We start from the raw sequence: 26767 nt of genomic DNA, 5'->3' as shown, positions 1-26767 counted from the left end.
GTGTTCCTCTGTTTTGACGTTGTTTTTGCGTGAATGGTTTGATGGTCAGGGATTGAGGGCTTGCAAGCACTTAGCTAAGATCAAGAAGTAGCTGGCTTTAGACTCACCGAAAGCACGTGACTGTGCATAAAAAAGAGCGTTTTTTCTCGTATCCAAGCTCACGATACGTCAGATTGTTGAAGATATAAATTAAGTGGAAACGAAATCTTCGTGTTCAGCTTCAACTATGTTATTTAATGTTTTGCCAAGACACGAAATCACTCGTGACCTAGATAGGTGTCGAACTGACAATCGTGTGAGCGTCGTCATCACTGGACCATGCATCTTATTGATGTGCTTGGAAGTGGGCATGAAGGTGAATGGCGTGCTTTGAGGCAAACCATGCTTTCAAAGGCTTTTACCACTTTGGAATTGTGAAGCAACACACCCTAGGCCCCAGAGCCTCAAACGTTAAATCGCTGGTACATTTCAAGGTGATCTGCTGTCTGCCTTGCCTCATCATTGTTTTCATGCACAGACCTTGCATATGTTCATGTTTTGGAAGTGAAGTTTATTTGAAGTTTTGCTTTGAACTTATTTAGTCCGGCATCAGATATAGCTCAAATATCTTAACCAGCACAGTGGTTAGTTTGTATGCAACATCTGACGACGTTGAAATTACGTAGAAATGAAATTCTTTGGCTAGCATGTGAAGTAGTCTGTGGTTGCCTTTTTAAGCATTTTATCGTAAGAAACTTTATTTAGCTCCAACAATAAGCGAACATTTTCTTTTTTCTTTCTATTAGGTTTTGATACTTTTTCTATGTCTAGTTGTCTAAATTCAACTAAATAAAGCTAGGATGACTTTAGCTATATAAATCATTGCTACCAAACTGGCACAGTTTTTTTGATAGGTAGAGAAAAGAAACCTAAGAACAACTGGACTGTAAGGTTTTCATTATTTTGCTATTAATCCTTTTTTGCATATTACGTGAAGTCAATGTCCATCTACCTTTTCTCCGCTACATCAAGTTGTTCCTGACATTGCAGCAGTTGCTAGACAAAGCAAAGGAATATGGGAAATACTGAAAGCAGCCGAATGTACGACTACCGTTCCCGGAATATCCCCCTAAAACTCCCTATGCCCCACCCAGATGAAGTTGATGAGCGGTTTGAAAAAGTTTTGGTGAGCTGAATGCTTGATAAATGCTTAGTTCTAAGCAACAGTCACGTTCTGCTGAACTTACCTTTTACTCAGTCATTGTATGTTGCTGCAGTTTTTGTGGAATATTTTATTTTGAAGTAACATGTTCAAATATAAAAAAAGTAGTTTTATTTTTAAACTGTATTGAGAAGTTTTACTTCGAGGCTGCATTTTCGTTGCACAGCTGCCGGTGTTCTTTCATTTTCAAGGCACTCCAATTTGTCTTTTTCTGCTGATTTTATCTGCTTACCAATGGACTAAAAGTAAGGCAGGCGCGTCCCTACTTGACTAGAAGATCTTCCAGATTACTTCGCAACCCCCCGTTGCAGTATCCACACATTCTACGTGATCGTTCGTTTTATTTGACATTGCCTTATGAATGTGTGTTATTTATACTCGCAACAAAATCAACTAATCAACCAATCTCCATTGTATTGTATTTCCAGGCATCCATGAATCTCCCGGCTGACAAGATCAGAGTCTTGTCAAAGTACGACGACGAAAAAAAATGGGAACTTATTTGTGATCAGGCAAGTTAGCGTTAACAAAATTTATCTTTGCTTTGAAACAAATTAAATCCAAAGAATCTATTGTATGGAACTTAAATTTGGCTTGATGTTTTTGTCAGACACAGGAGAAGCCAAATTACAACAACTATTTGCTATCTGTGCGGAATGGCCCGATTCGGTGAGTCCGATCCCTATTCAGTGATTTTTTCAATTATTTTTTTTAAATTATCGGGTACCGTAGCCTAATTATCATTGCCGTTTTAGGGTTACGGGTTAGGGTTAGAGGTTAGGAACTCACCGAATCGGACTCACCGAATAGTAGCAGACCCGCTATCTGTGATTCGCCTACAAACTTTATCTTTTAAGCCTCGAACAAACTTTAGTCTTAAACATGCGAATCGTGTTATTAAAACCGTTGGTAAATAAAACTCAGACAGCAAAATCAGTTATTTTCACATTCTCGTCAATGCTAAAATGATGGATTTTGCTGTTTAGGAACTTAACCGCTTGAGATCACATTAGATCTGAGAAATTGTATCAGAAATGAACAGTGCCGATTGTATCGAATTCTTGTCTACCATCTCTGGTATATTGAGTTGGGTCTTCGTGTCAATGTATCCGACTTTCAAGATTTTGATTTTGTTTTTAGTTAGTGGAAACTACACGGTATTTCGCTCGAATAACAATTTTATTTTTCCCGGAACTGGAAGTTATCTTATTGCTTTGGTTTGGTGTCTTAGGTTGTTGTCGACCAATGTGTGGCTATGTTCATCTGTGTTGATAAGATTACTCATCGTTGGTGTGACCCAAACCATTGATATGGCCAGGTTTCTCTGGTGTGAGTACTTTTTGTTCATACACGCATGGCTCCGCTACAGCTGAGAAAGTACAGCTGTGAAGGCTAAGAAAGTTTTGACATTTTCATTGACAAATTGACCATTAATTGTCTGCACTTTACCATCAAATCAGTTAATGACCATGCGGTTATGCGAGTGTCTTCTAAATTTGGAAATAACCTCATCAGTTGAAATCGTTAACATCAATAGTTCAACTTCCAATGCATTTCTTGGCGCTGTTCACTTTGAAGTGCGTAATGGGAAGCGTGTCCTGTTAGATAGTGTCTGAAGTGGTACAGCTATGTCCTTTTCCCTGCTTATGCGTTTAAAAAGCAATCAGACTTGAACGTATTGAGAGGATTTTGCCCAATTGTGGAGATTTTTATTGCGATCTTTGTGATTGGTCGTTCGACGAATAATGGCCGAGCGGTGTTGTTTCACGCTTGAGTGGATTTCGGTTCGACGCCTATCTAGAGCAGGTGGTATTATCTTGGCAAGATGTGCGTAAATGTGGACATGAAGATTGGCTTTTTTGTCTGCTTGATTTAATTCTAAACCTTCAACTATTTGACTAAGTGTGACCCAAGACGCTCAGACGAAGAGGCACTGATGTTACAAAAAAAGAACTGATTATGTTTAGTTTTTGCATCTTTAATTTGAAAATTCAATTCTATAATCAACACTTTCGGTTCTTTGAAACTGCGGGATAGATATTATAACATCATCGCATTCATAAATTATTCACTGATCTGTGGCCAATTGTGCTGGAGGCGGATCTAATTCATGACATCTGCTATTGGTAAGCGTGTGATGACACAATCAACAGCTCCTTTCAACACTTTCTCAAATTGAGTGGTTCGATGAAACATGTGTGAAGTGTTACAAATTACTTTAAAACCCGATATTCAGATACAAAATACCTCAAGTATACCTTGTAGCATTTAAAAGTGATTATATATACTTTTAATTTAAGGCTACATTTTATGAAAGTTAATACAACGTCTTCAGTTTCTCGGCAGCAGATTGTAGCAAGAATTGACAGTGTTTCACACACGAGGCTGGGCTCATCAGAATCGCACCACTAATTCATTTCACAGATTACATACTTTTTACACCAAGTCTTAAGTTGTAATGGAAGGATAAACTAACACATTTTGATCATTCCAGGATAAAGTGGAAGTGAAGCATCCACCATCTTACTACATCCAAGCAATCACAAGTTATCTTGATCCGACCTTAAGGAGGAAGAAGTTCCGGAAGAGAGTAGCACAGTCAACTAAAACTTTACGTGACCTCGAAATTTCATTACGAACCAACCACATAGGGTAAGATGAGGTTAGGCATATTTTGTTTTGCAATACATCGTTCCATTGTACTACCTTCCTTGCTGTAAAAGAACTATGTTCTTGACCAATAAGGACGAGAGTCGAACAATTGTCTGCCGCATATCTTTCGATACTCATCAAAGTCAAGTGTTTGGTGTTTGTTAACTTGAATGTCATAAACTTTTTTCAAATGCTTTGCATAGTAGCCTAGTTGATACTCGCACAGTATGTTATAGACATGTTCTTTGTGGGTAGATGAGAAAGCAAAGCATTTTGTACAAGAATACATGTTGTTAAAATGTGTGTATTTCTGCGTTTTTTATAACGCATTTTAACATGTCGAAATAAAACCTAAAGCATAATATGAGATTGAATAACAATTCCGAATATTTACTTTTTTAATATTAGTAACAATTCTTTCCACTCTGAGCAACATTTCAGTTTGACAAAGATTTGAATTTATGTTGAAACATTAATGCTACAAAATATGCCCAGCATTGTAGCTACTGGCTTTGTCGGTTTAATTTCATGCTACACATCTCTTCCACTTTGCTCGAGCGTCTTTGCGCCATCAATCACATACGTGAACATCATATTTAATGCAAAAAAAAATCACGAACTGGCCTGTTGTAAAAAGTTCTCATTTGTAGATCGTATCAACGTATAGTGGTGTTGAAACGATGTAAAAAAGGCAGCAAAGTGATGCATGAAGAGGCTAGACAGAATAGACGCCTTTCCTATTCTTAGGTACTTTCATTGGCAAGTGTTTATGTAAATCCATATTGCTTGCACTTATTTACAATGCTTTGTCTTAAGTCATCAGTACGGTTGTATCCCAAATAAACGACTGATTTGCTGTCTGGGTAGTTCATTACTTGGTAGTCACATACATGATCTGGTGTGAAGTAGATAGAGAATGGTATTGGTGGCACATTTCAAAGTGATTTTAGCTTAAGGTCAGTCACTTTGTGTAACTGACAATTGAAATACCCGTTTGAAATGACGTAACTTAAGTACGCAAATACTCTCATGTATCAGGACGTCTAGTTTATAGGTCCCAAATTTTACGTCACTGAAAGCTACAATATAGGTCAGTGCGCACTGCGCAGTGATCTCTAATAGTTTGCCAAATAACGCTTTGTGATAATATTTTGTACGTAACGAACTTTGTTTCAAAAGTTTTCTTCCTGAACACACTTTATTTGGCTTTCACTTTATTTTTCTACCAATCCATACGATTTACTGGTCGTCTGTCTTTATTTTGCTCGTGTTGTTAGCAAACCCCTACGTTGAAATTCGACACAACGACATGCTTACTGAGCAACACTTTTAATTTGTTTTCTCAAAACTTGAGAAGCGAGTTACAGGTTGAAATAATTCGTGGGCCTTTGCGGTTTAGTTTGCTGTAATTTTGGTTATGTTCTCACAGCCATAACGTGGTGGAGTCGCAGCAATGCAGTTTGGTCTGAAACGATCAGTCTCACTTACGGTAGCTGTTAATATTGTAAACTGCTGCAATGGTATGACTTTTTACAAAATCACTTTTGTATTTTAATTAGATCTGTCTTGTATCCTTCATGAAATCTTAATTAACAACGCGCGTTTTCCTGCGTCGTTTTTGCAGGAAATAGTGATGAGATGACTAATGGCCTGGTTACTAGGTGATTTGATTTGTCATGATTAAGATGTTTTGGCTTCATCCAGTGCCACTCATGCACAGATGTTGGGTGTTGCATGCCTTTTAAAGTTTATCTTCTGCGACTGCATGTATTTAAGTACAACACTGATGTTTTTTTAGATGGGTGAGAGAATTTCTCAACGAGGATAACAAAGGCTTGGATGTCTTGGTCAACTACTTAGCTTTTGCTCAATATGCAATAATGTAAGTGTATATAATGTATTTGGTGTATTCTTCAATGGAGAGTGGGTAGTATTAGAGTAGGCTTAAGTTTAAAAATAATAGAAAATATGAATAATCTGACCACCAAAATGTGAATGAATGACTAAATTTAATTTGATACACGACATGAGCATAAATAGTAAATTGCATATTATGCAACAATGGAGTAATAATATTCTGACAACAAAATTATAAAATACCAACAAATAATAATTCCGCCAAACAAAGAACTAACGTCAATAGAAAATCGCACTTTTTACTGTGATAAAAATTCCTGAAATGTGGACTCAACGTGAAATCCTTGTTCAATCTTTCATAAACATTTCATCCAGACATGATCATGAATTCGCATCATCTTTATCCGCGTCCTCCTCCCCAGCCAAGTCAATGGGGAGCACTGGTGACCTGACAATGGGGAGCTCACTGAGCATGGTCTCCTCCGGGAACGCAACGGTCAAGTTAAGAAGATCAAGGTCTCAGAACTCGCCTAATCGGAGGACTCTGAAAAACGCCAGAGCGTTTGTAGACAAGTAAATAAGATCCTTTATATTTTTGCATCTACCTGATCTCCCAGACCACTTCGAACTTATTTTTTGTACAACTTTTCATACTTGGCCACGTTTTGATAATGATGTTTTTTTTCCACAAAATGTAAGCGAAGGGTCGGATAGAAATTGTTGCACAAATGGAAAATCGTTCATGAAAGCAAAGCGGAGCTAAAAAGAATCGACTAGCCACGTTTTAATGGAAACTTCGTTTTTGCAACGAAGTATGAGAACTGAATGACAAATTGGTGCATGAGAAATAAGCGCATGTTACACAAACATAGGAGTTCACTTTATATTCAATTGACATTTCCGTTTTTTTTTACTGCAATTCTAGCCTCAGTGTATTGTGATGCTGCCTTGCTACAATACATTTTCATACTATCCATTTTTCCACTTCCCCTTTTTGATCGACAAACATTGCGTTTGGTTTTACTTAAAATATGTTTTTGATTTCTTGCCCCTTTCTTTGTAGATGAGAGACTTGTACCATTGCTTGCTTGATTTACTTTACACTATGGCTTTCTTGTCTCGTGGGACCTAGCCGCAAATGTCTTACGTTCAAATCCGCAGTGACAGATAGGACAGCAAGTAGCTAACGATGATATTACCTTCCAGAGACGACGTTCACTTGTGCATCACATGCTTACGGGCCATCATGAACTATCAGTACGGATTCAACCTGGTCATGGCTCACCCACAGTGCATCAATGAGGTTACTTTAAGCCTTAATAATAGAAGTTTAAGGTAAGCTTGACCAATTTGCGCTGTTTTTGTATTTATGGCTTATTTCATTCGCAATATTGTTTTGCTCGATCGTGTTGTGTGCGTCAGTGACAACTATCACTGTTGGAGAAACGTATGTACAGTGTAGCTATGTTAATCATGATCATAATCGTATACAATAAAGTGTGCAAAGCAGATCTTCTACATTCTCAGACAACCAACACCAAGAGATGAGGATTATTCTTAGCTGTCTTTGCCCCAGAAATACCCTCTCATCATAGCTTGCTTTGGGATAGGCAACACAGTTTGGCAACCAACAAAACCAAAACACCAAACAAAAGTCTTATGTGTTCATTGATTTGACCAGAAAGTGATTAATTCTGTACGCAACTGTTAAACTTGTGTCATAATTCATGATCTTTTTTGTTTAGAACGAAGTCTCTGGTACTGGAGCTCCTTGCGGCCCTCTGCCTGGTAAGGGGTGGCCACGACATCATATTACGGTCTTTCGATAATTTCAAACGGATTTGCCGCGAACCTCGCCGATTCACCTGTCTCATGGCGTTCTTTAAAACTGAAACGGACAACATAGATTTTATGGTGAGTGTGCAACTTGCGCTATAACATTATTGTTTCTTTATTTCCAGTCAGAGAAAACTTTAACTACAATTTAATCCGAAGTTTAGGTCCAATTACTTGTAGCAGCCTGAATCTCTGAACTAAGTCATTTAATTACCATCTTGAAGTTTAAGTGATGTTGTTATGTATCGTCCATTCATTGACGTTTACTGGATGAAAACTGGTTTGTAAATCCACACCATGATATCACACACTGAGAGTTGAGTCGGAGGACAGGACGATCTTTAGCAGTGATTTTGATTGTTTATCTTGCCTCAGATTACCGATGCATTCTTGCCACTTACCCAGCTAGCAAATCCGTTCTTTAATCATTCACATTCAGGGTGAATCGATGTAAAAATGACGGATTGTGTTAGCTGGATAACTACTGTGGTAGTAGTAGTAGTAGTAGTAGTAGTAGTAGTAGTAGTAGTAGTAGTAGTAGTTCAGTTTTAATCCGGTGATGTCCCCGTTACCGAGGGTGGGTCTACTACTATTCGGTGAGTCCGATTCGGTGAGTTTCTAACTTCTAACCCCTAACCCCAAACCCCTAACCCTAAAACGGCAATGATAATTAGGCTACGGTACCCAATAATTTAAAAAAAAAAATGAAAAAATCCCCCGTTAAGGGATCAGACTCACCGAAACGGGCCATTCCGACCGAGGGTGACCGGATTCACCTGAAAGTGCCGCAATCGCTTTCACACCCTGCCTCTGCGGTGTTTGGCTCTACAAAGGAAGTCAAGTCTTTCCAATCGGATACTCAAAGGATGGGAGGCATCTGAGCTAACAGAGAATAAGAAGCTCTTCAAATCGTATTGAAACCTTTTCTAGTAAGTTGGTCCATTGTAAAACAAGGCCCATTTGAAATTGCAGCTTTTCCTATAACGCTTCGCTGCTGACTAACGCCACTGTTTCTTTGCAAGTAACAGCACAAAGCAGTGTTGCAATAACTTTTTTTTAATTTGATTTTTGTTGTTCAGGTATCGTGCATGCAGTTTATTAACATCGTAGTTCATTCTGTGGAGGACATGAACTTCCGCGTCCATTTGCAACATGAGTTCGCTTTATTGGGGCTGGACAACTACCTCGAGGTAGGAAGATATTGGTCGCTATCTTCGTGTTGTTTCATATCCTCGAAACTAACAGCTCCCCATGTTGACGTACATTTCGACTTCTTGATTGCATCTATGAAAGCTTAGGTAAAGGAAGTCCAATACCCATTTACTGAGCTTCATGGAATTAAGAAGATGGACTTCTCATCATACTAGGCCTTCGACACTAACGAGAGCAGGGTGGCCAGTTTCTTTCTCTCGGCCGCCTTTCTTTCAGCAATTATGCCCATTCAATTTATTACACCCTGCGTAGAGGTGAGCATTGTTTGTCAGCAACCAGTAAGTCGGGTGTCGAACCAGGTTCGCATGATCGAAAAGCGTGCTCCTTTTTTTACTGCGCCATCCCACCACTGAATAAGTTTCACGAAAGCGCAGACCTGATCTTCATCTGGATCCCGGTTTGAGACCAGACAATAGCACGCGGTTGTCTCTTTGCCAGGTCACTTTGTAAAGTGCTTAGAAAGTAGATGCAAACATTGGCTTCCTTGCCTTCCCCATCACCGCCTGTCCTTGGATACTAGAAAAAACTTTGCTTTATCAAATCTATGCGTTTGTCCAATCATCTACAACTCAAATAACATGATGCGTTCTACTGGTGCAAATTAAGCTAAACTATGCCCTGTTTGGAACAGGTGCTGTCACTCATCGAAGCTTAACTCGGTACTCAATCATTCTTGTCGTCTTATTACTGGGTGTCTGAAGCCCACAAATACCAACAAACTTTATCTGCTTTCTGGTATTGCACCACCACACATAAGAAGAGACGTTAACAGTCAAGCTAAAAGGCTAAAACAAACATGTGATGAAAAACATCCTCTATATGGAAAAACTGCTGCACAAACCCGGTTGAAATCAAGAAAAAGCTTCCTAACACACGTTCAGCCACTAACCTCAACAAAAGAAGAAACAAGACTTAGGCAATGGAAACAACAATTCGAAAATGACCCATCATACACTGAAATGAAGATCCCACCATCAGAGTCCCTCCCCCCAGGAGCAAACACTCCTTGGGTAAAGTGGAAAACATTAAATCGACTCCGAACCGGTGTTGGACGCACTAACTCTGCAATGGTGGAGTGGGGCTACGACACGGGCCCTGTTGCATGTATCTGTGGCACCGAGCCCCAAACAGCGGACCACCTTCTTGTTTGCCCTCGGCTTGCCACCCGGTGCAGTAGGTGGGACCTGTAAGTGTATAACTCCGTTGCGGAAGAATGTGTCAATCTGTGGTGTATCAACGAACTTTAGAAGACTCGATAGAAGAAGACCATTGTACAATATAACTTACTACCCAGACAGCATAATCGTCTGCAGACGTTGAATCAATATAAAAATGACAGATTTTGCTGTCTGGGTATAAAACAATAAATACTATTAATACTACAAACAAGCGCTCCATGGTGCCAAGCAAAAAAGCAAAGCATACCATAACGCAGTATAATCTTAAAGCATGTGTCACAGATTATTATATTGATGTTGATTATTAATGCACGGTTATACCTTTGATTCGTTTCATGCACGATAGTTAAGGCACTTGTACATTCATATAGTAGATAGTCAAGAGCAGTGGCGTAGCCAAGGGGAGGGGGTTTGGGGGTTACAACCCCCCCCCCCCCTTTGGCACGCGTGTGACGTCACGATATTGAGAATGATGCTTTCAGTCTAAAAAAAATTGCCTAATTTTAAACAAAACTGCATTAAAAGGGCGAGTTTTGCCAATACCAAACATTCAAACATCTCAGCCAGGAATTAGCAACAAGAAAACATAGAAACTTAGCTTTATTACCGAAAAATGTCGAAGAAAACATGATCTTATCTTTTTGCTATGCCACCGGACAGCACCATTTTACAGGAATATTTATACCCACATTTTTGTTGAAAATGCTCTCAGAATGCACCAAATTCAAAGTAATTTTTCAAAATTTTCTGAGGGAGGCCCCCCAGACCCCCCGTCGCTGGGTCGTCAAACCCCCCCCTTTCAAAATTTCTGGCTACGCTGCTGGTCAAGAGTTAAGAGGTGGGGTTGTGAATACGTTGTGCGCTATTGAGTTGGTTGTACGGCAAGGAATGTTAAGTGTTTTGGTCAAGATCACAACATTTTTGCAACGGAAAATGTTTTGTTATATCCTGTCGTTGAAGATTTAAGTTAAATAGATGAAAGACAAGGAAGGCAATGTACTTGCTCACCTGCAACTATGTGATTAAGTTACTTGCCAAACACGCAGCCGCATGCTTCTGAGCGGTGTCGAATCTGGTTTTTTTAGAAAAAGTGTAGAAGTACCCATTACTCGGATAACTGGTACAACACAAACAGAGCTGTAAGAAGTCAAAACTTATTGCAGTAGGACTTCTCAAATAGATCACCTGTTAACAATAAAAGCTAGACGTTGAAACGATGTAAAAGTGACACATTTTGCTGCCTGAAATGAGTATGTATGCCCCTTGTTTCCGGAATTATAGTAAGGATGGTACCTACTTACATTTTCTATAAAAATAATAGTAATAATATCAAAAACTGATCGAAGTTAAGCATTACCTGAAGCTTATCTAAACAATCATGGGATGCAAAGTTGCTCAAATAGAACTATAAGAATATACAAATGTTGCTTGTCCCAGGAGCTACAAGATACGGAGAGCGATAGACTGCAGGTACAAATCCAAGCTTACATAGACAATATGTTTGACGTGTCCACCTTGCTGGAAGATTCTGAGATGAAAGTCGCCGCCTTGGAGCGAGTTGAACACCTTGAGGACCAACTGCTTGATGTAGGTTGAGCACGGTGTGGCCTGCGAGGCTCTTTTTCGTGCTCTTTATCTTTTTGTTTACTTTTTGGTTTTCTTTTAGATTTTAACATGATTGCTATATAGTGATACCAGTACAACGAATTCTTTTTTTTAATTGAAAAGTTTCAGGAAGATTGTTGTATAATATGTAGCATAAAAAGTGCAAATATATGTAATGTATTGATAGGCGGCATTACTTTCTCGAAACAAAATCTCATCTGAAGCTTATCCTGGCAACTTTGAATTCGTGTAGACTAGAGGCTTTGAGCTACTGAGAGGCTTTGAGCCATTACCGAAGTTTTATCATATTTCAAATGTTGTTGGTTGTAAATCATCCCAAGCGGTTAGTCCCGCTGAATGGAGAGCTGTTCTGTGAGTGTGTTGTCCAACTGCCCTCGCTGAGAGTTGATCCTCTGTTGCTGGCCTTGCCTTTTATTCATCTGTAGCCAATCAGACCTGCTGTGTCCGGTATGCTGACGTCACGATACTTCTTTCTTCTTGAACAGCTGAACGAGAAGTTCCAAGAGCAGGAGTACGAAAGCATGAGCAAGGTCGTTCAACTCGAAAAGCAACTTTCCTTCAACATAAACGAGGTTACGTCATTGAAGGTACGTCACAACTTTCAACCAATCTACATTCATTGATCATTTCTTTATTGTAGATGCAAATTACATTATGTGTGATAATGCTTCCACGTTAAAAAACAAAATTCTAAGGCACTTCCGTTCCTCATTCGATCTGTTGTGTACAGGGCTGCGATTTTTTTCTTTCTTGTCGAACGACCAAAAATTCTGCGTTTGTTTACCGAATAGTAATATGACGTCACAAGAGTCAGATAAGCGCTTGGCCGCGAATTACTGCACAAGTTGTGTGGGTATATTGTACGTCAGAGTCACTTATTAAGTTTTTAATCGTGCGCTGGTTGAGTGATTGCAAAGGAGTATCAAGCGCTAAGTTGTATACCTACCGGACGTGTATATTGTTTGTTTTGCTCCAGGAAGAGAACCGTTGTAAACTCGAAATTAACGATCGCAAAAGAAAAAAGCCCTTAGGCTATACCGCTAGAGTAACCTACTGCGAGATTTTTATCCTTTGGCATCTCCTTAGTCTCGCTTAGTAGCCTACGTAAATGGTTATGCACGTACCCGCACGCAAACACAGTTAGGAGCGAAATATGCCAGTTACCAAATGTTTGATGCCAGGCGTTAGAAGTTCGATCAAAACATTTTCCGCAGTCTTCAAAATATTCTTCTGGAAGAGAACTCCTTTCCATAAAAAAAGCAGCTTTTTTCATCTGTATTTCTGAACATCTGGTCGGAAACTAGGTTGTTTTCTAGATGTGAAAAACTTTCGTAACAAGTATCCAACAGAGTCATTTTAACAGTGCAACATTGTTAATTGGCTCATACGGCGAAATACAAACTGGCATAGACGTTGACAACTAAAAGTAGCCTAGGTTATTTCATCTGTAAAAGAAACTCGTTGTGTCGAATAGCACGAAACGTGTGTGGCGAAATATTTGATGCCAGGCTAGAACTTCGATCAAAGCATTTTTCCGCAGTGTTCAAAATGGCGGCGCGGACGCCTTAAGAATTTCTCGCGTGAAGCGTCGCTATAAGGCCATGCCTTGAAGTACCTGGCGCAAGAGAATTTACGTAAGTCGGCACTCTTATGATTACATCACGTGATGCTCCCCCCCCCCCGATTGTTTCTCGACCTCACTTGACGTCCTCTCTCAGTTTTTTCCGTAAGGCACGGCGTTTGTGGAATAGTGACGGCGCGTGTCGAGCGGCAATGCCGCCGAAAAAGGCAAAAATCGCAGCCCTGGTTGAGTACCAACTACAAGGAGGTTACCAACACAGCTCGTTTAGGAAAGCTTACATCCAAGCGCAACCAACTACACTGAATCTAAGCAAAGTTTTAAGTTTCAATCAGTTATGTTGCTGTAAGAGTGACTCTGAACGGTTGAATAAAGAGCCAGCTTTTAGTGTGAATTCATATTTCTAGCTTAAAGTTTTTTCCATACGTTGTATTATCATTGTGATTGAGTTAATTTGCGTCAGATAAACGTCTGTTTTCCAGAGGTTAAATCTCGGACATTTCACGTTTGATTCTGTATCTGTATTTCTAGCCTACTTTCAAATAGTATAGCTTTGGTAGAGAGGTACTTTTTAAAAACCATAGACAGACAATCGATAACAACTTAATAACATTGAATTGCATAATTCAAAATTAATACAGAAATGAAATAAATACATAATTTCAAACGTTTTCGGCAAAACTTTCTGCCCTCTTCAGGAAAATATCTTGAATCATCTAAACAAAATAATGTTCGTGAAATGTTAATAATAAATGACTGAAATTCAATAAAACTGCACTGACCTGCGTACAAGCAACAACTGACGAACAAACACAAAAGGTGGTAGCAATCTGTCATAATTATGCGGGAGTGTGGTCATGAGACAAAATAGTGAGCGGACAACATAACATAAAATAAACGTAAGCTAATACAAATTCAACAAAAAAGATGCCCCTCCAGCGAATAATTGTTTGTTGAGCCTGGGGTTGTGCTGCTTAATTTGGAGTGCCTCATGAATTTTAGATTCAAGTATTTTACTTTAAAATAATTTACAAATAACAAATATTTTACTTTCAAATATTTTACCAAAACGAAGCGCTTTGATGTTGCTTGTCCTACCATACACCACGATTGGGACAACAGTAAATAACAGTGAAAAGGGTTTCGAGCGAATGTTTGGTTGGTTTGTTTTATTTTATCAATATTCTTTGACAGTTTTTATACCACTGTAAGTTGTGGCGCAGTCATATGACTGTAGTCAACCAGATACGATGGTTTTACAGTTGATTGACGTTTCCTTCTCCTAGTTACGGTAGCTCGGTTAGCTGCGCTGTGCTACACTGCGCAACCTAGAATGTCATCCAGATTGTAGTAGTTTTCATAACTGGCATGTTGGAAGCAAAACAAAGCTCATGCTTCGTGGTGAGCTAGCATACCAATTAACTAAGAATGCAGCACAGCCAGATCCGCTTTACATGTTGAGATTTTGTGCAAAGCCACCCCTGCCACTGAGAATGAATCGTTTTTCTTTTACTAGTTAGACATAGTCTCGATTTTCGTTCAAAAATAATTCATTTTAAAGCAGTAATCTGTCTTTACAAGTCTTCCGTGCAACTTGATCGTCGAAGAGTTTAGGATAGTTTTTTTTTTTTTTTTTTTATCGGATCCACAAGTATCTCAATAAACATTATTGACATGTGTTGTGCGAGTTGTGCTGCGCTGATCAAAATAAATATTTCATATTCAAAAGTGTTGGAATCGTTGTGAAAAGATGATTATGATATCAAGGTGTTTCCTAACCAAGTATCACTTCTCCAACAGATGGTGATCGCAAACTTGCGATCCATGCAGCCTGGAGGAAACCAGGGATCAGGAGGAGGCGGAAGTGGAGGAAATGGAGGTTCTAATAAGCTCCCATCGGAAGAACTGCTGAATGGGGATGCCAGCCTTGAGGAAAAGGTGGGTTTTGGCCTCTGTGTTTTCTAGAACAGTGGTTCTTAATTTTTTTTTCTTGTTAGCACCACGTTGAAATCTCCAACCATTTCCGTATCCCCTTAAAAATGACTAAAAGCAATGATTACCTACAATCCAGAATGTAGGTTACAATCCCAGTAACCAAGTCACACCTTCTAACGTCTTGATATGACTAATCCTAATGATTCAACATCCATGCATCTCTTAAGAATACGCCTCGTACCCCTTAGTGGTGCCAGCACCCCTAGTTAGCTCTTGCTCTGGAAGATGAAAATTTTATTTTTTATGAAAGTACGTTTCCGTAATGACGATACATTTTACTTTAACAATTTTCAAAAGCACTGATGAAACATGTATTTTGATGGAGTGTTTGTTATCAACCTGCTTTAACACTTTTACGTTTTTTATTCATTTTCTGTTTTAATGCTATGTGATCTTCATATTAAATTGCACAAAACACGTTTGTTGGATACATAGAGTATATTTCAAATCATGTATTTAATTTTGTTAGGCAGCTGATGATTCCACTACTGCCGTACCTGCGCCACCCCCACCTCCCATGGCCCCAGGTGCAGTCCCCAACGTCCCACCTCCACCACCCCCACCCCCTGGGGTATCCGGGTCTGTCCCTCCCCCTCCACCGGTCGGTGAGTAAGACTGAAAGAGCTAGTTGTAGTAAACGTGGCTTTGCAGGTTTGAGGACCTCGATCGCTCAAACAAATTATCACTAAACACTACACTACTGATCCTAACTACTATGCCAATTATGTTCTGTCTAAACTTCCGTATGCTTAACCGTGTAGCGGTTAAATGTTTTGTGCACCACTCTACCACAATCTTCCTCAGTGGCTAATTTGCTTTAACAGCTGTTTAATGAGCTTTGATCATCAACTAGTGTCGTTTTCTCTGTAAGGGCTGATTGTCATTGCACTGTTTTTACCATAGTCATTGTTTTTGAACTTGCTTTTGTAGACATACTACGCGTGTTAATATTTGATTCTTCAAGTTATTTAATTTTTGGTCTTGCTCTTCACTCCTTGGCCGTTCTCGATCGGTTCTAGTTTATTTTTGTTAACTTCCACATCCTGCACTGTACATGAATCATGAACAGTGTTAAATAGCTGAGTTCATCAGACGATTCAGCTTTGATAAGAGTTTGCTTTTGTTGTACCACAAACACATACAGTATGAACTAAGTAACACCACAATATGTTGCACCTTCTAGTGCTTAGCTTTGTATGTTTAGCAACAATGACATCGATCGCTAATCAATCGAACTGTGAATGGTTTTAATCAAGTTTGGTGCAATGTTTCAGGCGTACCTGGTGCACCGAGTTTCCCCGGTCAAGCCAACCTACCTGGTGGGCTGAAAGCGAAACAGCGACACCTACCTAAGTACCGGCTGCCTGTGCTGAATTGGAGTGCACTGCGTCCAAGTCAGATCGCGGGGACCGTGTTCAGTGAACTGGATGATGACGCAGTGCTGCAAGAGGTTGGGGCTCTTTCATTCGCATTTAACAATTTCTACAGTATTGTGCACACTGGTGTCATACTCTTCATGTTATGCACTCATTTTGCAGCTTGATATGGAAGCATTCGAAGAAATATTTAAGACCAGGGCCCAGGACACCGAGGCAGACAGACAGCGCCTCCTGAAGATTGTTGAGGCCAAACAGAAGCGGGGCACATCATTGATTGACGTCACCAGGGCAAGAAATCTTTGTAAGTTGATAACATTGTGGCTTTTACTCATTTTGCAATCCCTCTTCAAACAAAGAAAATTTCTTCTGTCATTTATACATTGATTTACCTTCTCATGACAATGACTAATGTTGCTGTCTAGGTAAATCTCTGCTATAATCTTATGGCTGTGGTGGCGTGAGGGCTGTGATGGCTGTGGTGATGTGATGGCTGTGATGACGCCATGGTGGTAGTGACGTGATGGCTGTGATGACGTGATGCGGTGGTGAAAGCGTTTGCTCTGCGCAAGAGCGGACATCAGTTTGACTTACATCGGAAGCACTCAAAACGTTGCAAATACATGCTTGTAATCTTGTAGTACTAACTTTGCAAGTTAACGTTCTAATTTTAACAGCCATACTTGTTATCTTGTAGACTGTAGAGGCTGTGAAGTACTGACACAAGGAGGATTTAAGAGTGTTTGGTGAACAAGTTTGTTATGTTTCATGATTGAGTAAAATAAAATTAGTCCAAACTGGTTTCAACTGGGTTTTGTTGTTCCACCATTCCAGCAATTACCCTCCGAAAGATTGACAAATCCACCGACGAAATCTGCCAAGCAGTGTACAGCTACAACCTGGCAGCCCTGCCGCTGGAGTACGTTGAGATGCTTCCCAGGTTCATTCCGAATGATGTGGAGCTGAAGGCGTTTAAGGATTATGAGAAGAGTGGAAAATCGTTTGAAGACCTCACAAACGAGGACAAGTTTATGTGGCTGGTGACAACCTGCTCGTCATATTATGTTTCCTTAAAGCAATTCAATGCTGTGCAAATGCTGTCATACAGATTCCTTGTAGCTTGACAGTGTAGAAGTGTGGTTGGCTTAGCTTCAATTCCGAATTGTTGTATTCAAAAATAATCTAAAAGGTTTTTGTACAAGCAGACAAACAACGACCGAGAAAACAAGTGGTTTACCTTCTCATAGTCAGCAGCAAATTGATCACGAACATTAATACCGTATATGCTCGAGTATAGGTCGAGATTTTCGCAATTGATTTTCACCTCAAAAAGACAGGTTCGACTTATACACGGGACAAGCTGTTGTCTCCAGCTCGGCAGCCTTCAAAACGCATTTTTGCTGCGGAAAATCATTGCCGACCTAGATTACGGATTGTGAAATGGCGTCGGCCGAAGTAAAAGTTTTGAATACGTTTATTTGCAGTGATTCAAACTTAATCTTCAAATTTAATGACTTCTTGTCAATTCTAATCTTTATACACTTGTTGAGCAATATGCAAAGCTCACGAGACAAAACAGCAAAAAGAGCTGCTTTAAGCGATCCATTTTTTTTATTTTTGCGTGTAGGATATAGTCGTTCTTATTACGTAACATTCCATGATCGTTGAAGTCGATGTCAAAACTTGGCGCCGCATAAAACAATGATGTCAGGTTGGCAGGGTGATAATAGCCGTAAGAGACGTCGTTAATGCAGGCAATATCTGCGACCAAGATCATTAAACACCTTTTCTTTTATCGGTTTTCGATTTAATTCTCACACATTCCGAACTATCTTTGCTACAAGAACATCGTGGGGAGTCATAATAGCACATTTGCTGGCCTAGTTTTGTTTGAGTTCAATCACTCAGGTCACAAGTTACAGTTTTTCCTTCGCACTACTAAAATAATTTTACAGAATAAATTTTCGGTTTTATACAGGAAGGCCAAGTGCTAATTTCCATACGTTGATGGGCGGATTTCGATTCCCGTGCGTCTTATAACAAAACAATGCGTTCTGTTGAATCATAATTGATCTCACAGCGGGAAGACCTCGTTGAAAATAGCACGTCTAATTTATCTGGTTTACTTATTATTGCCGTGAATAGTGTTATGTGACTATTCCAGCAGCGTAAGTTACTCTACGTTCTATTTCGAAATTTCCTTACCGTATGTCAATGCCAATACTTAGATGAACCATCGAATGGTAGTGTCGGGAATAAGCTATTCGACTTATACACGAGAAAAGGAAATATCACCGATTTTCAGCTCAAAAGTAGGGGTTCGACTTATACGCGAGATCGACCTATACTCGAGTATATACGGTATGCTTTATGTGGTATAAGTTAGCAGCTATTCAGTACCTTTGCAACTGAACTACGGATTCAATTTTTTAAGTTAGAGTTTTACAAAGTACATTTCCAAGCTCTTAAGTTTATAGAAGACTTGCAAATAAAAACTTTGTATTTTGGTAGTTCGGACGGGTGGAGCGGCTGCAGCAGCGCCTCAACATCATGATTTTCCTCGGCAACTTCAACGACAGCGTCATGACTTTGACGCCGCAAATCGCGGCCGTGATCGCCGCGTCGATGTCGATCAAATCATCGGGGTGCTTGAAGAAGGTTCTAGAAGTCATCTTGGCGTTCGGAAATTACATGAACAGCGCGAAGAGGGGCGCGGTTTATGGGTTCAAGTTGCAAAGCTTGGAGACGGTGAGTTGGTGCCACAGTGTCGGGTTCATTGCAAACAATGGAATGTTTACTTTGTCGGTGAGTGACTCCAATGCACCACCCTTTGTTTCAAGTTTGTCCTTTGTTTATGTTGTCTCTGGAGTAGAGGGTCTGTGTATCTTGGACTAAACTCAAGATAGGCTGCTCTCTAATAGCCTTCCGGTGCATTTTGGGAAACAGTGATAACCTGTTTGGTGAAAACATAGATCCTTTGTCCCAATATAGCCTATCAAACAAAACAGTTTTATTTGGAAGCTAGAAGCTGTTTTGGGTCATCGGCGCGATATCATGATGCCATACTGTATGTGTGGACGTTGACCTAATCAAATCGATCAACGGTGGCTCTGATAGTCTTTAGAGATTCAAGAACCAACCTCAGAATCGAGCTTGTACTCGTGTTTGCTGCGTGCTTGTGTAGGGATTGTCGAGGGCGTGTAATCATTGCACATGAAACGTTTTTGGTTCGACTCTCATCCAGAGCACTTGCCAAACATTGAATGACATACTTGAAGGCAGAGACAGATGTTGACTTCTTTATCCTTCCATTTACTTAATCCTTTCAAACTCCAAACATAAGTGGGACAGTCTGCGACAAGGTCCTTTGTGCTTTTTCATTATTTTATTTCGTTTGTTTTGTTTGCTCAGCTTGTCGACACGAAATCAACAGACAAGAAGCAGACGCTGTTGCACTACATTGCCAACGTTATTGCCGAAAACTACCCGGAGATTCAAAACTTCTATGATGAGCTGAGATACGTGGACAGAGCTAGCAAAGGTGGGTAGTTCAATTGGACACGTCAGGCTTTAGGTCCTGAATGGCAAAGTTAACTTGCGATGACTGCTTGCGGGCCTACTGCCCCACGAAAAGTAGTGGTTTGGATGAGATTTGTGCCTTACAATTTTCTGTTAATCTTTTTAAACCATAAACAGGCATAACTAAGCAACATTACTACAATTAACAGTATAAAAACAAAAAACAATAAGCAAACGTTTTCGGCTATTCATATAGCTTTTTTTACATATAGCTCTTATTTATTTTACAATATTTTCTTTTATAGGCTTGAAAAGGGCTATATGAATAGCCAAAAACGTTCACTTATTGTTTTTTTTATAATGTTAAATGTGGTGTTGTTGGTTAGCTATGTCTGTTTATGCCTTAGTTTTCAAGTAAATAAAATCAGCCAAGTTCGAAAACTTGTGTGACATATTGATAAAACTTTTGCCGCAGTAAAGCCAGTGTGATCATCATCTTATCCAAAAAGAACGAAATTCTTAGTTTTTGTTAAAATAGAAAACTCTTTCCACAACGGTAGAATTCAATTGATTGGCGGCGAAAGCAGCGGTGGAGAGCGCTGTGGTATGAATTAGTGGTGCGATACTAATGAGCCCAACCTCATGGGCGAAACACTTGGGTATCACTGTCAATTCTTGCTACACTTGACTGCTGAGAAACATCTGATATTCAAGAATTGAAACCGCTTACTTTTAAGTACCATTACCATGCACTGCTCCTGGAATCATGGTTGTTGTTGCGCTATGGAATCCGTCGTTAAAACTTGATTATAATCTCAGTCTCACTGGACAACATACTGACCGATGTGAACGCAATCAAGCGAGGTGTCACTTTGACCCGCAATGAGTACGACGCCCACAAGCATCCGGTCCTCAAGGACTTCCTCAAGTCATCCCAGGATAAAGTTACCAAGGTTCGTACCACTCTGTTGCTGCAGGTTATGAGCGCTAAATCTCGGAGTGAAAGTCTCCCTTGAAGATTTCCTCGGTTCATCGTCAACTCGTCCTCGATGTGTTGGTTTAAATTATCGGCTTCTTCGACGACGACGGCTCACAGGACATCGGCTTGTCGTTACTCGGTTGTTGACGCTCATTTCTTATAATCACAGTTTGAGAACAAATTTTCTTGGTGGTCACAGTTACTTTGCTGTATTAGAACGTAGTGAAAACGTTATAACAACGTAATTAATTCTCATTCAAGGTCTTGCAAGACGCGGAAACCGCACAGGAAGCTTACAAGAAGGTGGTTGGATACTTCGGGGAATCCCCGAGAACGATGCCACCCGAAAGTTTCTTTCCCATGGTCGACCGATTCATAAAAGCTTACCAACAGTCCCAGAAGGATTTGGATGCTTGGAAAGTTGCCGATGTGAGTCAGGACCTTAGTTACTGTTTTTCTTGTGTTTCTTGCAAGAACGTTGATGTGTATAACAACACATTACTGACAATATCTTTGATGATTTCCTTGAACTGACCTTGTCTTTGAGCTGAGCTGGCCTCGTCTTTGACGATATGTGCGGTGACATCACTGATACTATACGCGACGTTATCCTAAGCTTATGACCGATTGGTCTTTGTTTTATGTTTGCCATTTACTTACACGGTTAAGTCGGGATGTCGTAATGATGAGGAGATACTTAAAGTCTTGCTTTTATGTCTTCTGCAGAAAAAAAGAGCCGAAGAGGAAAGAAGAGCTATTGAAAAGGAAGAAGAGAAAGCGTTGCGGAAGAAGATGAAGGAAGGTTTAAAGAATGGTGAGCAGAGGATGATTAATGACTTCCAAAGGAAGCGCAAAGACAGGAGGACGGTGGAGAGCAAGGATGGTGCCATCGAAGATAACATTAATTGTAAGTTGGATAATTGCGACTGCAGCCTAGTGATGTTCTGACAAACAACTTCGAGATAAACTAGGAGCAAATCGAAATCGATTTGTTAGCTGTATACGAGTGAACCGACTTGTGTGAAAATAATTTTATTCTTGTTACCAAACTGCAATTGACAAATGTAATGATACCAAATATTACTGCCAGCCATGACCGACTGACGAACGGCCTGACCAACATGTGACCACGTCCGATACTTTCTTTCCAGATATCAAGTCGGAACCGTACAGGCGCCAAGACACCAACCATAGAAGCTTCAAGAAAGGGAGACCCGACCCCCCTCGCATTGCCCAGATGTCCACCGTGCTCTAGCTTTCGTCAAGATGCGATGGCGTCATTGACTTACGTCGCAATGACGTCATCATACAATACCGAAAATGTAATTCTGATGTATTTTCTTGCCTTTGTCAACTTTACCGTTGTCGTGAAAGCAAGGTATACCCAGATAGTAAAATCCGTCTGCGGACGTTGAATCAATGTAAAAATAACGAATTTGTTGTCTGGGTAGAGGTTGGGTATGACTTGCTCAAACCATGACGTCATCATGACGTCACCTTTGCACCCGTGAACCGAAATTCGCTTCGAACAACATCTCAATGAATGGCTCACTATTTGTGACGGTTAGTTAGTTGTACCAGGATGGGGCAAAGTTCTTCCTACTTCAATCCCCAGTCTTGCCATCGTCCCCGCACTGTTATATCAGTTAATTACCTGAAGTGTTTCTACTTTGCTGTGACTTGCCATAATGCCATATAGTTTATTAGTTAGATTTTAGAGGCTAATTATTTTGTGTCAAAAATAAACGTAAAAGTGATCAAATTAAACGTTTAGTTTATGTTTTTCCATAGCTTTTTGATCATTATTTTAGCGCATCGCTACTTGCCAATGCTTGGTCTGTACCACATTCTTCATTGCAAAAATCGTGTAAAGATTCGTTTATTTTTGTTAAAAGGTCTTTCATTGACGTAAAATGAATTTGTTACAGTGTTGAATTTTGTTGCAATATGAAATGTTAAAATCTTCAGTGTTTTGTTCCTACAGCAACTGTACGACAACGACGAACTTATTGTTTTTCTGTCCTCTCTCGGTACGTAACTTTTTTGTAACACTCCACTTTTTTACCCACTTCGTGCCTTGTTGAACCATCGGTTTCATATTCTGATTAAGCAAAAACAATCGGGAAAGGAAGCCACATTGCTGCTGTCCATAGAATAAATAATTGTATACATATTTAAAAAAATAGGTGATGAAAATACACGGCATTGATGCTTTGATCGTTGCTGTTTCTGTGCTATGAGGCATTTTTATCGTAAAAAATGGGACAGTTGCAGTTCACTTCATATTCCTGCAAGCTGTTTAGTCTTGAAGCCCTACTTCCGCCCATCACCTCCCACTAACAACCAGCATTTGCTGGAACTTCTAGAAGGAGTTTAGCAAACTTGAAGATATGACGTGGCTTCAACTTTTTATCTGGATTCACGTGACGTAGCTTCCGGTCGTTATGTCGTCAACAAGCTCAGTTATCGGTTGCCACACTTCTTACTGACCAACTCGATTTTCAACGTGATCTTCTCAACTCCGCCATGGATTGCACCGTTCCAATGTTTTATGACGTAAAACCAACAAAATTATTTTACCTTTTTTCAGTACCGTACTCTTTTGTAATATTTTAACTCACAACCATAATTTTAACATAAATGTGAAATAAATGTGAAATATAACATAATATTATGCGCTAAGTGTGGTGTATTATTCGCGGTGGCTTTTCGCTTTGGTCTATCTGTACCAATGTTGATGCAGAATCTTGGTATCACTGACTTTGCTGTGTTTTTGCTACAGTCGTATTAACACCGCTTTAAATTTCATTCTCTGACAACAAAACTCTTCATTTTTACATTGATTTGAAGTCTGAAGACGTTGAATCAATGTACAGATGAAGGATTTTGCTGTCAGGGTCATGTGATGGTTTGTTTGCATTGTGGTTCACGTACACATTCCCTGTCGATAATTTTGTATAAATTTTATGGATTTCAAAAATTATATTTTAAAAGTTGGTTTTCCTTGAGAGCAACAAAAGTTTCGAACCGTTTGTTTTTGTGTTGCGACTGACTTAAAAATCTTTGTGAAAACTTCTGTTGTCAGTTTGGCCAAATTGTTACAAAAATGTGCGTTTAGAAAAAACGTTAAGGGCTGTTGAAGCCCTGACGTTCTCGATGAAGATTCACAGTTTAGGCTTTCATGTGTTCGTTACACTTGACGTTATATAGAGAAAGGATCATGCGATGTTCAAAACAGCCTCTACATTGCCGCAGTGACGTCATATATACATGTCATCCGAGTTTGGTCAAGTTCGTATATTGTGTTGCTTTTGAAATGCCTTGTGCATATCAACATCTCGATTGCCATGAAACTTCTCATTGGCTGTTGAGTGTTGACAGTAGCACGTTTCGAACCGTGAGGTTCCACGCATGGTGACGTCACACATTAACCAGACTATCTGGCTACAATCCTGGTTTGAAGTTGCATTTCAGGACTTAGAACCGATGTTGAAATAATTGCCTTGATTGATGTCTCTACTTTTGACCTACTTCTTTTCTTCATTTCATTCTTCTTCATTTGAGATTCTCCTTTCTTCAATGAAGCACTTCAAAAGTGTAGAAATTCAAGAAGATTTTGTGTGTGCTTAGATGAATTGCAGAAGTCCATGGTTTATCACCTAACCTCTTTCTCCAATGATGGTGATGGACTTGGAATTTCCATACATTCCTTCGTGTCCTGGAATCTAGCAGGCTCACAGACTGACCTGCTGATTGAAATTACCATGCTAAACTTTGCACTTAGCGTCGTTAATGTCAAAACGAAGTTGTTAATTGCCAAGTGTTTGTAGATCCAAGGTTAAAGTAAACGAAAGTTGTTGCAATTTCACGTTTCATTCTTTGCTGGCAGGCTTGTCATTGGGTACTCCTGAAGTCAAACCGACTCACACAATTTGAAAACTTCATTTATTGTGGATTGCGTCTGTCATCGTTTGAGAATTCGAGTGTCATAAACAACACACTATAAAGATCGCATTTTTTAGAATAATCAAGGTTTCATTTTTATGTTTTACGTGTTGATTTGATCGCTCGTAGGTTTGTAGAATATTCTGTGATCTTTTGGGGATTTGTCTCTACTCATAAATTACACAGTTTACGATTTGCATTTTCAAAAATTGTAAAGTTGCATTCTTACCTTTCAGTTGTCTATTTTTTGTAAAATACATTAGGTTTGCCATCACTCTCACGTACTAACCTGGCCGTTTGTGTTGCAATAAACGTTTTGGCTTCTCCATTCAGCGATGGCCATTATTGTTATTTTGTTGAATAAATTATTTCAAGTAAATGTTAAATTTTGTCCTAGTTTCGTTTGTGTTCGAGCCTACATGGAAGTTGTGCTAGTTGCAATAGGCGATAGACCATCACCACTAACTTGTCAGGAATCGAAGCTTTACCCTCACCACCGGCAATTCACGGCGAAGCAGACTGAGACGCCTGAAAAATGGTGTCCCACAAGGATCGGTCCTGGTTCCTCTTCTTTTTAATATTTACACCCACGACCTGCCAACCACGGTCTCAGCAAAATATGCACATGCGGATGATCTTGAAATACCCCACTCCACAAAGTCGTGGGAAAACCTAGAAGACACCTTGAGCCAGGGCACAAAAACCTTTTCAGCTTATCTCCGGAAATGGCGAGAAAACTCAGCGAAACCAAAACTGTGGCAGCAGCTTTCAATCTACACAATCGGGAAGCTGATCGTGAGCTTAAATGTCCATAATAATTGAAAACCTCTGTCCTTCTGCTCCGAATCAAAATACCTTATGGCGACATTAGACAGATCGCTCACGTACCGCCACTATTTGGTGTCATAGCGCAAGAAACTGTCATCACGCACTGCGCCTAGCAGACTCCTGCTGAGGAGCGAGGGCTGACAATTTGCGTACAGCAGCCCTTGTCCACGCCTCGCCAGTGTACTGTACACCTGTCTGGTGCCGCAGTGTTCACTGCCATCAACAGCGCACAGTGTGGGATGCCTGCGTCCCACACCATTGGACAATTTCCCTATTCTTGCTGGCATCCAACCTGCTGAGCTTCATCGCGAAGAAGCCACTCGTTCGACGGGCATTGTAGCCCAACCACCTTCTCCACTCTAAGGTCTCTGCTCCCTAAACGAGCACTCCCTGTGGACTGAAACAAAGGCACCCATTCGTGCTAGCCGCATATCGAAGCTAACGAACAAGATATCTCTGCAGCTAATTGGGCGGACAATGAATGGAATTCTGCATAGAAGTCAAGCACCACCAGACTCCACTCATTTAACCCCGTTGCTGACACCCGTTCCACCGGCCTGACGCTACCAAGACAGGCGTGGGTGCGCCTCAACCGTCTCCGTACGTACGGGTTTTTCCGTTTAACCATGCACCAATGGGGAATTGCCTTCCTCCTTCTGTGAATATGGTGTTGAGGAACAGATCGCAGACCACATCATCAACCACTGCAGCATCTTCAACCCGCCTAATGGAGTGGAAGGTCTGAGTGTCTTTGATCATGAAACAAAACACTGGCTGCTCTCTAATGGGGACATTATGAATCTGGGGTGGTAAAAGGATAGACCCTGGGCCCCAGATGCTCATACGACGACGATCATTACTAAGTGACAAAAGCTTTAAGCTACAGGGTGATCAAGCCAAGTGTAGACAAATATTTCTTGAAATAACAGTACATCCAAACAGGAAAAAAAATACAAATGTGAAAAAAAATGCAAAGAAAAGTAT

At 40.1% G+C, this 26767-nt stretch overlaps 1 protein-coding gene across 1 annotated transcript; it reads left to right on the top strand.

Annotated features, from left to right (window-relative positions):
- The first annotated feature begins 1039 nt into the window (after positions 1–1039).
- Positions 1040–25334, top strand: LOC145787113 (formin-like protein 2). Its single transcript, XM_082598838.1, has 21 exons — positions 1040–1165; positions 1630–1713; positions 3696–3853; positions 5652–5735; positions 6086–6283; positions 6917–7045; positions 7456–7624; positions 8626–8736; positions 11374–11523; positions 12048–12149; positions 14942–15079; positions 15606–15741; positions 16411–16586; positions 16675–16816; positions 17347–17552; positions 19024–19260; positions 19924–20053; positions 20851–20984; positions 21272–21439; positions 21737–21917; positions 22162–25334. Exons 1-21 carry the CDS (start codon positions 1055–1057, stop codon positions 22263–22265), a joined length of 3048 nt encoding a protein of 1015 aa, XP_082454964.1. The 5' UTR covers positions 1040–1054; the 3' UTR covers positions 22266–25334.
- Positions 25335–26767: the final 1433 nt, after the last annotated feature.

Source organism: Aplidium turbinatum, chromosome 18 (assembly GCF_918807975.1).
Source record: "Aplidium turbinatum chromosome 18, kaAplTurb1.1, whole genome shotgun sequence".
Lineage (NCBI taxonomy): Eukaryota > Metazoa > Chordata > Ascidiacea > Aplousobranchia > Polyclinidae > Aplidium > Aplidium turbinatum.
This window is presented reverse-complemented; position numbering and strand designations above follow the sequence as displayed.

Coding starts and splice junctions, on each gene's coding strand:
- LOC145787113 (XM_082598838.1), top strand. CDS start 1,055: ATGGGAAATACTGAAAGCAGCCGAATGTACGACTACCGTTCCCGGAAT. Junction 1,714..3,695: donor GGGAACTTATTTGTGATCAG/GCAAGTTAGCGT, acceptor TGATCATTCCAG/GATAAAGTGGAAGTGAAGCA. Junction 16,587..16,674: donor ATGACGCAGTGCTGCAAGAG/GTTGGGGCTCTT, acceptor CTCATTTTGCAG/CTTGATATGGAAGCATTCGA.